The sequence below is a fragment of the Danio rerio genome, chromosome 20 (genome assembly GCF_049306965.1).
Source record: "Danio rerio strain Tuebingen ecotype United States chromosome 20, GRCz12tu, whole genome shotgun sequence".
In the NCBI taxonomy this organism is placed as follows: Eukaryota; Metazoa; Chordata; class Actinopteri; order Cypriniformes; family Danionidae; genus Danio; species Danio rerio.
Window position 1 is genome coordinate 30,212,501 of NC_133195.1, and position 16,022 is coordinate 30,228,522.

Consider the following 16,022-nt stretch of genomic DNA (forward strand, 5'->3'; position numbering starts at 1 on the left):
GGATGCTTAACCCCAAAAAATTCTCTCACCATTTACACTCACCTTTCTCTTATTCCGATTGCATTTAAGTCTTGTTCTTCTGTTAAACTAAAATATATTTAATGAAAGATTTCAACCTGTAACTATTGACTTCAATTGTATTTTTTATACTACATAAGTCTATAGTTAAAGCTTTCTAACATTCTTAAAAATATCTTCTTTTGTGTTCAACAGAAATAAGAAAATTGTAGGTTTTCGAATCACTTGAGATTGAGTAAATAATGGGAACATTTTCAACTTTGTGTGAACTATCCCATTAATAGAAATGCCATTTGGTTGGGTTTGACTTGAAGTGGTGTTTACCTAATAGTTTATTAGTGTTTTTTTGCTGCCGTCTGACAATATTGAATGTATTTTAGTGATTAATGGAGGTTTCAGAGGTGCCGCTCTCAATTGTCAGCACTTGTGCATTCGAGAATGCTCTATAAATGTCAAAGTTAAAGTCCAATGTGACCCCTTCACTGTCGCTGAGCTCCATCTGCTGCTGGGTTTTATTGGAACACAGCTGTGCCGATCTAACACACTCATGTGTCTGAGCCTGTGTGTGTGTGTGTGTGTGTGTGTGTGTGTGTGTGTGTGTGTGTGTGTGTGTGTGTGTGTGTGTGTGTGTGTGTGTGTGTGTGTGTGTGCGTGTGTGTGTGTGTGTGTGTGTGAAAGTGAGAGAGCAAGAGCAGTGCTGCATAATGAAATGCAAAGCTCTGTATTGAAATGTTGACTACAGGGGAAGGTCATTAGGCATTTTACCTTAATTTGATAAACTTAAATTGATTGTCATGGCTGTTGTACAAAATGCAGATTTGTTTGATGGATGAGTCTCTCTTTTCTCTCCATTAGCTGACATGTTCAAAGTTTACTGTAAAATACTGAAAATGTATGTATGAAGAGTTATTTTATTTTGATTATTTTTACATACTGTTGACTGTTATTCAATTAGATATTAACTAGCATTTACGATTGATCGGTTTTCAGCTTGATTCTTTTGGCTGTGTACTATGTGACAATTTAGAAATTTTGGTGACCTAGACACAATCTGATGGAGACAATATTTTAATGTTCACGTTTTTGAAAAGAGTGTGTATTATGTGATCAGTCTATATCAACATTGTCTTGTAGTCCTTTAAAATAATCAGATGTCTGTTAGTTAGTTGGCAGATTTAAAGGGATAGTTTACCCGAAAATGAACATTTACTCATTATTTATTGACACTCGAGTGGTTCCAACTTTTTTTTGTTTCTTTCTTCTGTTGAACACTAAGAAAGATTTTAAAGAAAAACTTCAATGTGTCTACCTTTGTTAAATGTGTTATTGTAAGAAGTTAAATGCAGAGGTACATTTATTTATTGACTTTCTTTCTTTCTTTCTTTCTTTCTTTCTTTCTTTCTTTCTTTCTTTCTTTCTTTCTTTCCATTATTATTATTATTATCATTATTATTATTATTATTCATTTATTCATTTTCTTAGTCCCTTTATTAATCCGCGGTCACCACAGCCGAATGAGCCACCAACTTATCCAGCATATGTTTATGTTAAACAGCGGATGCCCTTCCAGCTGCAACCCATTTCTGGAAAACATCCATACACGCTCATTCACACTCATACATTACAGACAATTTTAGCCTATCCTTTTCACCTGTTCTGCATGTCTTTGGACTGTGGGGGAAACGGGAGCACTCGGAGGAAACCCATGCGAGCACAGGGAGAACATGCAAACTCCAGACAGAAACTCCAACTGAGCCGAGGTTCGAACCAGTGACCCAGTGACCTTCTTGCTGTGAGACGACAGCACTACCTACTGTGCCACTGCGTCACCCTTAGATCAAATTAATAAATGTTATTGTAAATTTGAATAATTTGAACCTTTTGGACAGCTTTCCAATACATTGTATACTTTGTCATTTATTTATGCGAAGGTAAAGCTGAATTTTCAGCATCATTACACCATTGTCACCTGCTACTTTAGAAATCATTCTAATATGCTGATTTACTTCTCAAGAAACATTCATTGTTGCTATCAGTACTGAATTATGCATCTGTGTTCTTGCAGAACAGATAAAATTCCTTCATACTGCAAATTACAAACTCCATAAAAATCATAACGTCTCCAACTTTTGAACGGTAGTGTAATTATGTAAATGAATATCACTCCGACTCCACGCAAACTTCATTTTTTATTCTTAATTTACACAAACACCTATTTTTTATGCAGTATAATTAGTTTAAATAAGCATTGCCTGTCCGTTCGGATCTGGAAGCATCCCTCTTCCGGCGTCCTCCTCCTGGGCTCTAATTGTGGATTCTGACGTGAGTCTGTAATTACGGCTGGAGTGAAGGAAGGCAGATTAGCACACAGCCTTGGTGGGTGTTTGAGATGGGTCTCAGAGGAACTGAAGACCCAGAGATTTTTTTTTCCGTGCTCGTTATCTCTACATCAAGCTGTCAGCAGATCACAGTTACTCCAGTTTTCCCAGATTCTGTTGTACCTACTCATGCCTTCCCATTTCCTCTATTCTTCCACCCTTTATCAATGTATGTGTGTAAGTACATGTGTGTGCTGTCATGTACTGCTTGTTCTCTCTGCATTTAGGAGGAAAAGCCTAATTAAATTGTGCATCATGAATGGATGTGGAGATTAAGTTATTTTGAGATTGTTGAGCTTGTTGCCACACCAGCGCAAGGTATATAGTGGCATCATCATGCATCTATTTTTGGCTTGAGGGGACACCAGGAACAGTCATGGTTTACTTGGTGCCTGTGAAATAACACATGAATAAGTATTTAGAAGCATGTGGGTTCATTATGAATGTGTGAGATGTTTTTGTTGTACTGGCTTTAATTTAGCAAGTCTTGGAATTTAGCTTTAACTAGCATATTTTTGTTCGTAATTAATCTTTTTTTGTAATAATGTTGAACTCGAAATAATTTTATTATGATATTTGATTGAATTCTATATTATTATTATTGCTTTTAAAAAGTTTTTAGGTGGCACTGTGGCTCAGTGGTTAGACTGTCACCTTACAGCAAGAAAGTTGCTGGTTCCAGTCCCAGCTGAACAAGTTGGTATTTCTGTTTGCATATGTTTCCTCCGGGTACTCAGGTTTCCCCCACAGTCCAAAGACATGCGCTATAGGAGAATTGGCTAAACTAAATTGGCCGTAATGTATGAGTGCGAGAGTGTATGGGTGATTCTCAGCAATAGATTGCGACCAGAAGGGCATCCGCTGAGTAAAACAAATGCTGGAATAGTTGGCAGTTCATTTCGCTGTGGCTTCCCCTGATAAATAAGGCACTAAGCCGAAGGAAAATTAATGAGTTTTGAGACTACATTTTGTGGTTGTTTAACACAGAGTTTTTATGTATTGCAGAAAACTATTTCTGCAGTTTTTTTGACAACAGTTTTATACATTACTTCATAAACTTTGAAAGACTGCAGTCCCGTGCATCACATTTTATTTATATATTTATTTATATAAGACTGTCTTTAAAATTTTTATAATTGGTTTAAAAATTCCCTGGCATTGTTGAGTTAGTGTTTGATTTCCAACTGGCCTAGGATTTTATACAGGATTTGCATGAGAATAATTAAACAATGGTGTTTGAGGCTCATATGTGAGTTCAATGTACTTGACTCATTAATTAATTTATTATTCAGCCATGCCTAGTTATATCGAGTTTTTTAATATATGGCACCCTTTAATAGTATACTTCAGATTTTTTATTTTTGTAGTAACATAACGTTTAAAGGCTTTAAAAGTTATTGATGAATGAAGTTACCTTAAAAATGACAGAGTTTGGAAATTTCTATTTGGTCCCTGTACCATTAAAAAAAGATAAATTTTTCAATGCGTGAATGGGAAACTCAGGCTGTTTCTCAATTCCAAGAATGCAGAGAATGGACTTGCGTTCTCGTAGAGAGTAGTCTTGCTAGGCTACCTCGAAAAAACTTAAAAAACTGCGAGAACACAAAACGCTTCCTGTGAGAAATGAGATGCTGCGTTTCTTCCTGACCGCAAATTTATTTAAACATTACAGCATTCATACAATTATGTATTGTTTTTACCCTTTTCACAATAAATAAATAACATGCAAAAAACCTTACAAATATATGTTGCAGAATATAAATAAAACTTATTTTAATAGGAATTTCAGCAAATAAACACCCATGCCTTTATGCCTTTATTATGATTTTCATGTTAATGCTTACTTTCACCATCTCATTTAGGAAAACTCCTAAGATAAATAAGTTATATCTCAGAACTTTTGTAATAAATCTATATAAAATGCTGTGCTTCCCACCTCTTTTATTCAGCCGCAATGACTTCAAGGACTTCTCGAGCAAGTTTTGCACTCAAGTCTGTATGCCATCCAGGCATCCTTGATATCAAAAACACATCCGGGAACTTTCACATGTCCTTAGTTCTTGCTGTCTTGAGTTTTAGAACTGAACTTTGATGGTTGATGGTGATGTTACACTAGAACACAAGGATGCAAGATCGCTGAAGAATGCATATTGAGAAACAGCCTTAATCTCTGGTCCTACACAAGAGACAGCAGGTGCATCTGATCTGAATCTACTTATCAAACTTCTCAAGACAGTTCCTAGTATTAGTGTTGCTTAGACTGGCTTAGAGGTTTTTTTTCAGCATTGGAAAATTGGTTTCCCTCTGATTAACCATTGCATTCATATAAAAAACAGATACCCATAGAGTGAGGATGATAGGTTTTACTATATAACAGTTATACAGACAAAATGACTTCACTATATTTATTAGAGCAATGGCCTCTTGTTTGGTCTACGGGCTGCTTGGCTGCTTTTGCATCACTTCTGCTCGAGTAGACTTTGTCTATTTGACACCCGTGTTTGCAAAGTATCCCAAAGGATTTCATTATTTTACAGCAGGCTGTGCTGTTGATATTATGGAATGTGTTTGTAATCCTTTTAGCCAAATACGACACACTCTTCTGCAAACTGCTCTCCTCCAGACACAATCATGTCACGGCGGCATTCTTTATCCTGTATATACTAGAGTAATGCCACACTTAATCAACAGAGTGCTGATAGGATTATAAGTCTTTTTTGTGTATTTTTTTGTATTGAAAATACAGTTTCATCACACTTTTGGAGTAATAGCATGTATCACAATACAATCAAGTGGCGCAGTGAGTAGCACTGTCACCTCACAGTAAGAAGGTCGCTGGTTTGAGCCCCTGCTAGGCCAGTTGGCATTTCTGTGTGGAGTTTGCATGTTCTCTCCGTGTTCGCATGGGTTTGCTTCGGGAGCTCCGGTTTCTACAAGTCCAAATGCATGTGCTATAGGTAAATTGGGTAAGCTAAGTTGTCCGTGTATGAGTGTAAATGAGAGAGTATGGGTGTTTCCCAGTGATAGGTTGCAGCTGAAAGCACATCCACTGTGGCGATCCCTGATTAAGGGATTAAGCCGAAAAGTAAATGAATGAATGAATGAATGAATGAATGAATGTTTGCTTGATTTTGGAACTATTTAGGATGTATTTAAAACATCTACAAATAATTTTTTGCAAATAAAAAATTTCTAAATAATTTATTTGATCAAATTGGAACAAATGTTTGTTAAACGATTGGTATTTAAGAATGTACACCACAATATTGGAAATGGAAGAAGCTTCGGAGGATTAAAATGATTGACCAGAGCAATTATGCTTAAAGGAATAATTCACCCATTAATTAAAACATGATTGATTCTGGATGTATATGCCTTTCTTTTTTTCAGAAGAACATAATGAAGACCTGTCTCTTTCCAGATTTGTAATGGCAGTGAAAAGAGACTTTTACACTGGATGAACATTTTCATAGTTTCTAGAACCATTGATGTTCACATTATATGAGCCATTCAGGGTTAACCAAATTAGCAACAATGTCAGAGCAAGTATAATTCAACACAAATGGACATACCGTTACAACAGCACATGCCATACAAAACACTGACAACCAAAACAAAAGACACATTGAGATAAAAACACATACAGTAGAGTATATAGTTAGCAATTAAAACCAGGTAGATTGTTTAGAGGAATTAGTTGTCAGGGAACTGGACCTGGTGGCTAGTTTCTATTAGAACTGTATTCGGGCCATAAAAGTTAGGCCAATAGGGCCGGAGCCCGACAGAATTCGGCCTGAGCCTGACAAGTACATTTTGATTGACAGCTTTCCTAAGTCTTTGACAGCGTTTATAAGTCTTTCCTAACAAATTAAATTAAAATAAATTCTAAATAATGACGAATATTTGGCAATAATGAAATTAAGATAAAGGCTCTGTGGGATTTGTCTCACAATTTTTCTTCACAATCCGGCCTTAAGGCAACGGTGACGCTGAATATTGAAAGAATAATGCCAACATTAGCCTATATACTGTCTACATTATGCATGCAAGTTTTGGGTAGGATTGTTTGTTCATCTTCCACCAGATGAGAACATCCATTTCATTTTCCATGACGTTTTTAATGTAGCGAGTGACCTCTCATTTACCCTGTCAGCTTGCTGTACATTTTCCCTCTCCACAAAATTTGCTCTTTTTGACTTTTCCATCATCATTTGTTTCACCTTTGCAGGGATGGATTTTTGCAGATGGCCCTACCTTGTCTAAAATTATTGAAATTAAACCAGAATTCGTCAGGTCCCATTGGGTTCCCTAGGGTTCGGTCAAAGATCTTCTGTTCTAATTTCTATTGTTGAGTTCCTATATACATCACATAACTCACCTCACACAATGTTAATTTACTGTTAATTAGCCTTTTAAAAAATAGGATAGTTCACCCAAAAAAATTCATCACCCTTTGTCACCCTTGACTTGTTCCATTTCAGTTTTTCCATTGGTTTTGCTACTGTGGACCTTAGTGGGCACTGATTTCCATCATTTTACGATATATATTCTTTTGTGTTTAATAGTTTGTGTTAAAGCTTGTTTTATCATTCTAACATTATTTTATTTCTCTACAGAGTCCTACCGGAGACAAGGATAGTTTGACACCTGTATCCACTAGGTCCATTCAGACCACCGCTGTACCTCTGGTTTCTCCGTCAAGCCAAAAAACAGCACATTATGACCAGCCGGCTGTCCCACCCGCAGCCCAAACTAGCTCAGCAGCCTCCTTCTTCCTCAGGTGAGTCCAAAAGCCTGCTAGGGATGTGTTTTTCACAGCAGCAGCCATCAGTTTAGCTAATCGAGCTCAGTGTCGGAGTCCCTCAGTACCTAGAATCCTCCATTGCCTCTGGCAGTCCCGTCATGCCAATGCTTTCTCAGAGCCCATTGAGACTGCAGTGATGGTGAGGCTGGATCAGTCTAATGTGCTGAAATGTCACCGATCAATGCTCAGGCTTAGCAGTCAGAAAAAGAGAGAGAGAGAAAGAGAGTGCGAAATCTAAATGGCAGAGGCCTCAGAACTGGACTGGCCATGTGTCTGCAAGGAGAATGGTTTATCGCAATGTAGCAGACAAAGTGTTTGCTAAATTTGTTGTTGGGGTTTGAAGGTGTAGTGTAACATTTAGAGGTCATTACTAGGTTTAGAGAATGTTAGTTTGAGAATGAGAATATGTGTTTCAGTGATTTCTCTAAAGTGGAATATTTGGAAGATGTTTATTTTGCCAAATAAACTATATATCAAATTAGGTTGATTTACTAACTATTTGGAATCTAACTTTTTAAAGTTGAAGAATTAATTAATTAATTAGTTTATTTATTTACAAAACTAAGCAACACTAAAACTGTAACTAAAAAACAAAAATATCAAAAATCATTCAAAATATTAATATAAAATACTTAGTACTCAATGACATACACCACCACTGGTATATTCATGCAAACCAATATTACATGTTTTATTTTATATTCTATTTTTTAAAAGTAAAAATTGCTTATGTTGAACTGAGACATTTAAAGGGACATTTCACCGGAGAATAGTTTTTTTTTTTTCTTTTCACTTGTTTTAAACCTTTATTAGTTTCTTCTGTGTGTAATGTAAAGGATGCTATTGACAACGGGAGCAGACAATGGTTACAGGTACAAACAGGAGCATAAGGATAATCAAGAAACATAGTCGAGGTCACAGGCAAACAACGTAAGCAAGGAAACAAGGCAAGGGTTAAACACAGAAAAACTAAAAAAGGAGAACGCTTTGTAATGTTACATGTAAACAACAACAAGACTCAGCAATGAGTGTGAGAATGAGAGCTGTATATAAAGTCCAGGTAATAATTGAATGATAAGCTTCACAGGCTGTCCGCGGGGTGCTAAATGTCTTACATTTCAAAAACTATTTTACGCCTTAAAAAGTCTTAAATTCACTGAAATAATATGTTGTAAGAGGTCCTAAATCATTTTAAAAAGTCTTATTTTAAAAGTTGTTGAAGTAATGTTACCCAATCGGGCCGACACCCATCCAATCACCTTTATATATATATATATATAGTTAAGGTTTTTTATTGCATAGAGATTTTAATTTCATAACAGCAAATTTATAAATTAAATTCCCTAATCAGGAGAAGAAAATACACTTCCTCATGATACACAATTCCTCATTATAATAACAGCAATATATCCCTTTGCATAATCTGCCCTTTACACACAAACTATTTACAGAAGAAAGTGTAGACATAATAATTGGAAATAGGCATGAAACTTAAGGTTTCATTAAAGAAACGCGTTAGGTTGTATAGGAGTTAAACTCAGTTCATTTGGACCAAAAGCAAACAAATATATATATTTCTAATTATTTGTATAGCTTTCTTCATAATTACTTTTAACAATGCTAAACTTGTCATTAAAAAACAACATTATGTTGAAAAGTGTATTTAACTACAGATTTTTTATTTTGACACATTAAAATATGTGGTTAATAAATGACTACATTTGGTATTTTCTTGTTGCATTGATCCGACCAGGCAATTACAAAACATCCTTAGTGTTTAGCCCTGTATAAGTCTAAAATCTCATTCATTATAGTCTTAAAAGGGTCTTATAAAGTCTTAAATCTGACTTGAAGAAACTTGCAGAAACCCTGGCTTCTGCTGTCTCAGCAAGCATTTTTTGTTTTTAAAAGATTTTAATATCGTCTAAGACAAGGCCAAAACTAGACCAGTCATCAAATAAACAGAAATGATTGACTACACATTTAAAGTCTGTCTAATCCGTCTATTTGACGACTAGTGTAGTTTTGATGTCTGTTAGATTTTCACTAACAGCCCAAGTTTAGCCTTGTTTTAGCCAAGCTTTCTACGTTTAGATGTCTGTTAGACAAAATTGTTTTCTTGGGTGTGTCTGTAAGTGTGTGTTATCAGGAGAAATCAGGAACTGTGTGAGGTGCATGATTGGGGTTGTAGTTCGGTTCATTGGCCAAATTGTAGTTTTCTAGTGATCTGCATGTGCTTGATTGCTGGCGATCATAACCCTGTTAAACACAAAAAAACATATATTATGAAGAACGCTTAAAACCTGTAACCATCGACTTCCATAGTTGTTGTTTTTCCTTCTATGAATGTCAATGTTTAAGGGGTTCAGCTTTCTTCAAAATTTCTTCCTTTGTTCAACAAAGGAAAGAAACTCATAAAGGTTTGCAACTTCTCAAGAGAGAGTAAATTTTCATTTTTGGGTGAACTACCCCTTTACATTTCAATTTTTAAATATGATTTATACGCACAACCTTTGTTTAATAGCAGGCTTAGCAGACTCTTGGATGCCTGCTCATTTTGCTGAAAACTTCATTATAACCCCCCCAAAAGACGTCATTTCAGGTGCAGACTACAATAAAAAAATGACACAGAAGAATTCAATCTCTCTATTTGTTTTCATTATTCTGGTCAACAAAAAAGACAAAAGAACAAGCGACACTGTCTTTCCTAATAAAAAGAGGGAGGATTTTGTGTTCACAGCCGAATGTCTGGGAATAGAATGAGATGCTTAGAAGTGCGAGACACTAATTGCTGTGTGATGCTGCATACAATTAGCCTATTGACAGCAGGCTTTCTCTTCTCTCGCTCTGCACCTCCTGTAAATGACTGACAGACAGACATTTGCCTCGGCCATTACATTCCCTTAAAAAAGTCATAAAAATGCAGCGGCTTAGTCATGCCATTGATTTTCGACACTGATCACTGTATGACCTGTGCTTCTGTGTGCATCATTAGGAATTATCGCTAATCTTTCTCCATTTGAGTTGACCTGAATCTAGTGAATTAGTATGCGCTGTCAGCAAAAAGGCACATCTGTCTTGTTGTGAACTCAGTGGTCGAAAAATAAGCAGTGCCTCCAGGATTTTGAGATTTATGTGGGGGGATATACAGTATGATGCAAAATCACAGAATTGTAATGGAACCTGTTTTAAATGTATTTGAATTTATTTCAAAAAGTTGAATTTATGGGCCTGGATTAAATTTATATATATTTTTTATTTGTACACTTTAGATGTATTTATAGACTGAAGATATTTTTAACATGTGCATGTTTTTTTTTTTTTTTTTGTATAGGCGCAAGTCTATTTATTTTATTTTATTTTATTTGGTTTTAAATGTGTTATTATTTTGTTTTGTTTTCATTCATTTAATTTGTTTACTTTTATTTTAATTTTTTCCATTCATTTATTTTATTTTCAATTAATTAATTCATTTTATTTTATTTTTCATTCATTTATTTTGTTTGATCGTATCTTATTTTATTTTATTTTATTTTTTATTCATTCATTTTAATTTAATCAAATTGTATTATTTTGTTTAATTTTATTTAGTTTTCAATTTATTTTATTTTATTTTTATTTTTATTTTTCATTCATTTATTTTATTTAATCAATTTTTATTATTTAATTTTATTATATTTAATTTTCATTTATTTTATTTTCATATATATATATTTTTTAATTTATTCATTTTATTTTATTTTATTTTTCAATAATTTAACAATTTTATTTTCATTCATTCATTTAATTTTAATTTTGTTTAATTTACTTTTATTTTATTTTACTTTGAGATTTATTTATATTTTTTTCACTGCAAAGCAACACATGCTGCAAATTTTGAGAAAATGCCATCACAAAATTAGTCATTTTACGCAGCAAAATTTCAGAAAAACTTCCTGTGAAATTTTGCAGGGACTGAATAAGGTGGATCATGATGACAGCTTTTGGCATTGATTTCTCTGTGCTCTCAGTCAGTCCAAAATCCTGCGAATGAAATAATGTGCCATTATGTAAATTGGAGACGACTGACAAACAGACATTTTGAATATTGCTTAGACTGCCTGTGGCAAAATATGCATATTCATGGCAAAATGTTTTCATGCCTTCCTCAATTATACGAGTGACTCAAATGCCGTGTCCTCTCACTGGCCTTGACTTCCACCTGGAGCTCCAAGCCTTGCACTTTTTCAGTTTTTCAAAGCAAGTTGCCATGGTTGCACAGTTGTGAAAGAAAGAGTGGCTGAAAAGGTGAAATAATTACAAGCGAGTTCATCAGGAACATATCATTTATGGACCCCTTGTTGCTTTTTGTTCTGTATTAAAGGCATGTTTTGTTAAACTGAGTCTGTATATTTATCCATGTATTTTTGTAAGCTTTTGCCTACTGAATGTTTGTACTTAATTCTTGGACTTGGTTTGTATAATGAGATCATAGGTTTATGTAAATTAGCCATACACAAAATTAAACAGCAAATGTGGAAGCTGGTTTGTGGATATTAAGGGAAAGATATGGGAAAGACTGCTTGGGCTAAAACAAAATCTAATGTGTCCACTGGTTGTCATTTTGAGAGGGAATGAAATGATTGAATTAGCAAGGACCAACCAACAACTCAACTGTCAAACAAGATTAAGCATATTATCATATGAATTGAATTTATTTGTGTTTTAATTTCATTTTCCAATCATTTACAGTAAAACGTCATGCCCATGTTGCGCTATACACTGAATAAAATCTTTTTTGGTTGACAATATGTTCCATGGTAGCCTAGTCCTACTTTTGACTATGCTTTTATGTACATGGTTCTTCTGATCTGTTGTAATTCTCTCATTCATTTCAAAATTACCAACATCCAATACTGTCTCACATCAATTTGTAACCTTTTGATTTAGTGGCTAATTTGTATGAATTCAATCATCTAGCTATGACAGCTGGGTTTAGGGGTGGGGTTTGGCCTCCTTTTAAAAATCATACATTTTTGCACAACTGACTTTGCATAAATTGGTACAAATTAAACTAAACTGACAAAAAGTTTAAATAGTTACACTTCCTTGTAAGATCCGACTGTAACGTCTGTTTAAAAGTATGAAACAATAGAAAATGTTATTTGTAAGATTGCAGTTCAGACAGAAGGCTGTATGTGTTACAATTTTAACAATTTAGATATTAAAGATGCTGTTGTAAGTTTTTGACTCTTCTAAAGAATAAAATACCATAGCATAGATTATTTGCAGATGTTTAATAAACATTTGTTCTCTATAACCCACCCACTACCTGTTTACCCAATTATTTTTAGCACTCTGGGTTCATTGGTGGAAAACACAATATATTTAAGTTCAGTCTTGAATGCTGCCTTAAAGGGCCATGAAACCCCCATGAGTGTTGAGTGGCGAAACAGGGAAGGGTTTGCCTGAAAAGGGGAGTTTCATTAAGTGCACTATAGCTGATTTTCACAGAGGCAACACAAACATAGATGCAGGGGAGATAGATGTACATCAGTAATTATTTGCCTTAATCTGAATAAGACAATAACATAATTAAGGTGTTTACATCAGTTGCTTTTTGAATGTTCCTTTCTTGATCCCATTTTACATGTTATAACACATAATTAGGTTAACATCATTGCCACACTATCCACATTTCCTCTGGAGTTTCATGTAATTTAGGCTGTTTTATTCTTAATTTGTTGACTTTAACTGCAGTTTGGCACTTTCACTTTCAGTCAGGAACATTTCATGCATGCCCACGTGACAATCAAGATATTGAATGCGAGGAACTGCTGGAAGAGTGTTGTTTTAATTAAATTTTTGATACCGCACACCGCATGGGAGAAAAAAAACTCATAATTTCTCGGAAGATGCAGAGACTCGGTAGGTGCAGAGAATAGTGTCAAACAGCCATGTGTGTATAGACTATTCTGTCACAGAATGCAGTGAAAATCATATTCTGTAAAAAATCGCGTGTTAGCAGACCACTGTAATCCACAGTCAGATATGGGCCCGCACACAGCGGTGCTCTCACTGTGGGAAAATGAAAACAAAACCTTTTTTGTGGCACATTTATAAATGCAACACTGACAGCCAATGTCTCCGAACAATTCATCCTCTACTTGTTTGAATTACGGTTAGCAACACAACATGGTGTCTCTCTGCTGTCTGAACACTGTAACACAGGGGTCACCAACCTTTTTGAAACTGAGAGCTACTTCTTGGGTACCGATTAATGTAAAGGGCTACCAGTTTGATAAACACTTCTTAAAAATCAATTCAATTTACTTTTAATTATATGATATTATTATTAATTAATGATATTCATCTATATGAAGATACTGATCATGTTAATGATTTTTCACAATAGTTGTCAACAATGATTTAACAAAGAAACAGATAAATATCAATATGCAACACTTCATTTGTCTGAAATAGTTTTTAAAGTTTTTTTTTATAAACAGTATAACTTAATTTCATTTTTAGTTTTACACCAATGCAAGTGTGATTTAAAAAGAATAGCTACAAAAATATTAGATGCAGCTTTCTGGTATGTTGTGCTATGGTGAGCTATTTTTAGAACAGGCCCGCAAGCAACTCATGTGATCCTCACGGGCTACCTGGTGCCCGCGGGCACCATGTTGGTGACCCCTGCTGTAACAGGTAAAAACAGTCTTTGAAGCTCTATCCTGGTGCATATTAATAATGTTGCACCTCATTTACAATAGAGCGCACTGATTGGTTTGAACTAAGTCTTTTATCATTAATTAATGCTGAAAACTCAAAGAAGTCACATTGTACCGACTGGTATAGACATTCAGTTCACACGTTGGAATTATCTCAATGATCTCATGACCGTGACGTAGCTTCGAAATTTCTTTTCAAACAGCAAGAACAAATTTGCTTAAATTAACGCAACAACAACCAATTTTCACTTTTTTTGTGCGAAATATATGTGTCTTAATAGTGTTTTTAGCAATGTGGGACATAAATATGACTGTCAACATCTCAAAAAATGTGTTTTGATGTTTCGTGACCCTTTCATGTTGAGGACACCCTTAAATATGTACACTCCAGAGGACATTAGACGCAGATTCAGTGTTATTAATATATACATACATGGTTTTAATTTGCAAATAATGCAAATATTACAAATGTAAACATTAGCTAAGAAGCATAACATATAAGGCTTGGTTGCCTTAGAGGCAGAGGGGCCGGGTGAAAAAAACTCTTTCCAATATTTTGCATTTGGACTACAATCCTACAATCCTGCACCTTTAATTTTATCAAGAAGTAGACTTTTTGTGTTCTCCTATTGGCAATTCAATTCCTTGTGTCAGCGAATCAAGGCCTTAAATTTAGCAAGACTGAAGTCTTCTGCAACTTCTGTGACCTTTAGCCTTAGCTGTTTTCCTTACAGCTCAGGTTGTTGTGACAGTTTCCAATCCTCTCATCTGTTTAAAAGCGGCAGTCTAGTAAACACGCCAGAGGGAGAGTAAAAACAGATGTAGACGCTCACATATTCACCCACAGGTTTGCCTCAGAGGTTTCTGGTATTAGGATGTTTATTTCTTATATTTTCTGACATGGCACAGCATAACCTTAAGCGAAGCGTTGAGCACTCAGGCCTTTTGATAGAGTGATATTTACACTCATCACCTGCAATCAACAACCCTGTGACCTTTAGGATCTCAGCAGATCAGTGATATGTTTTATAGCAAACATATACGTGTCGTTTATTGTGTGTGTGATATACTTCACATCATGCATGCTGCTGAGGTGTGCAAAAAAGCAAGTACCAGGAACAAGTGGGTTTTTACGACTGAAGGCCAGCTGTAATCTTGCCTTTAAAGATTTACAGATAAAAGCAGAGTGGCTTCTCTATTCCCGTAGATGGGGAGCGTCTCTCTGTGGCTTTGATGTCGCTTTGTGGCCGAGGGTCTCTCTCATGTGCTTTTCCGTAGGCTTTCATCGGCACGCTGAGTGTGTATTATCTGCCGGAGTCATGCACCGCATTATTGTGCTGCTGACTGCTGTGCTGAAATGCATAATCGTCAGAGAACAACAGAGCTGACACCTGTTTGCCCTGACTGAAAGTGCTCGTAATAAATGCAGACGCTGGAAAATGCATCATGTAACTGATGTGGCAGAACACACAGTTCTGCTTTTAACAAGCTCTTTAAACACAAGCTTTTAGGTTTGACAACAACCCCTTTCTCTTTGTGTGCGATACTATATATGCACTTTGTAGAAATGTGTCAGCTTATTGTGGGAAGGAAAAGTTACAACCTGCAAAACTTCCTAAAAAACAAAAGCTCGTATGTAAATTAGTTGCGATTGTGCATTGAAGCTTCAATACGAAATTCTGGGCAACAGGATTTACTACTGCACGGCAGTGTAAATACAAAGCTGCTGTAGTGTGAACTGACATTGTTTACTACCAGTCTCCACACTTGTTATTCTCTCTGTTTTGTTTATCCCTTTGCATTATGCTTTACTGACGGTGAGATTGAATGTGGTTGCTATTATTCATTTTACCAAGTAATTTCTCTCTTAGTGTGTGTGGGCATAGCCTTTGTTTTTTGTTTTGTTTTTTGAGTCAGCTGAACTTAGAATGAACCTCCAAAAATAATACAAAGTTTTTTTTTCTCTGAAATTTTTATATGAATATGTATTCACAATTAGACATGCACATTTTTAAAGATAATTTTTAGTAGTACTTTGTATGATAAAACTACAGTTGCTAGGGTAAATTATTTGATTGCAAGAAATCCAAACCCTAAAGTTAAAGGATATTT

General features: G+C 35.2%; 1 protein-coding gene across 3 annotated transcripts in view; it reads left to right on the forward strand.

Moving 5' to 3' along the window:
• The window catches only part of kif26aa (kinesin family member 26Aa), a 125,821-nt gene that overhangs the window by 57,232 nt on the left and 52,567 nt on the right, over positions 1-16,022 (forward strand). For all 3 annotated transcript variants that reach the window (XM_068215647.2, XM_009304053.5, XM_073933318.1), the window contains one exon: positions 7,013-7,176. In XM_068215647.2, the coding sequence (XP_068071748.1) occupies positions 7,013-7,176 (164 nt within the window). The remainder of the gene's footprint in view (positions 1-7,012; positions 7,177-16,022) is intronic.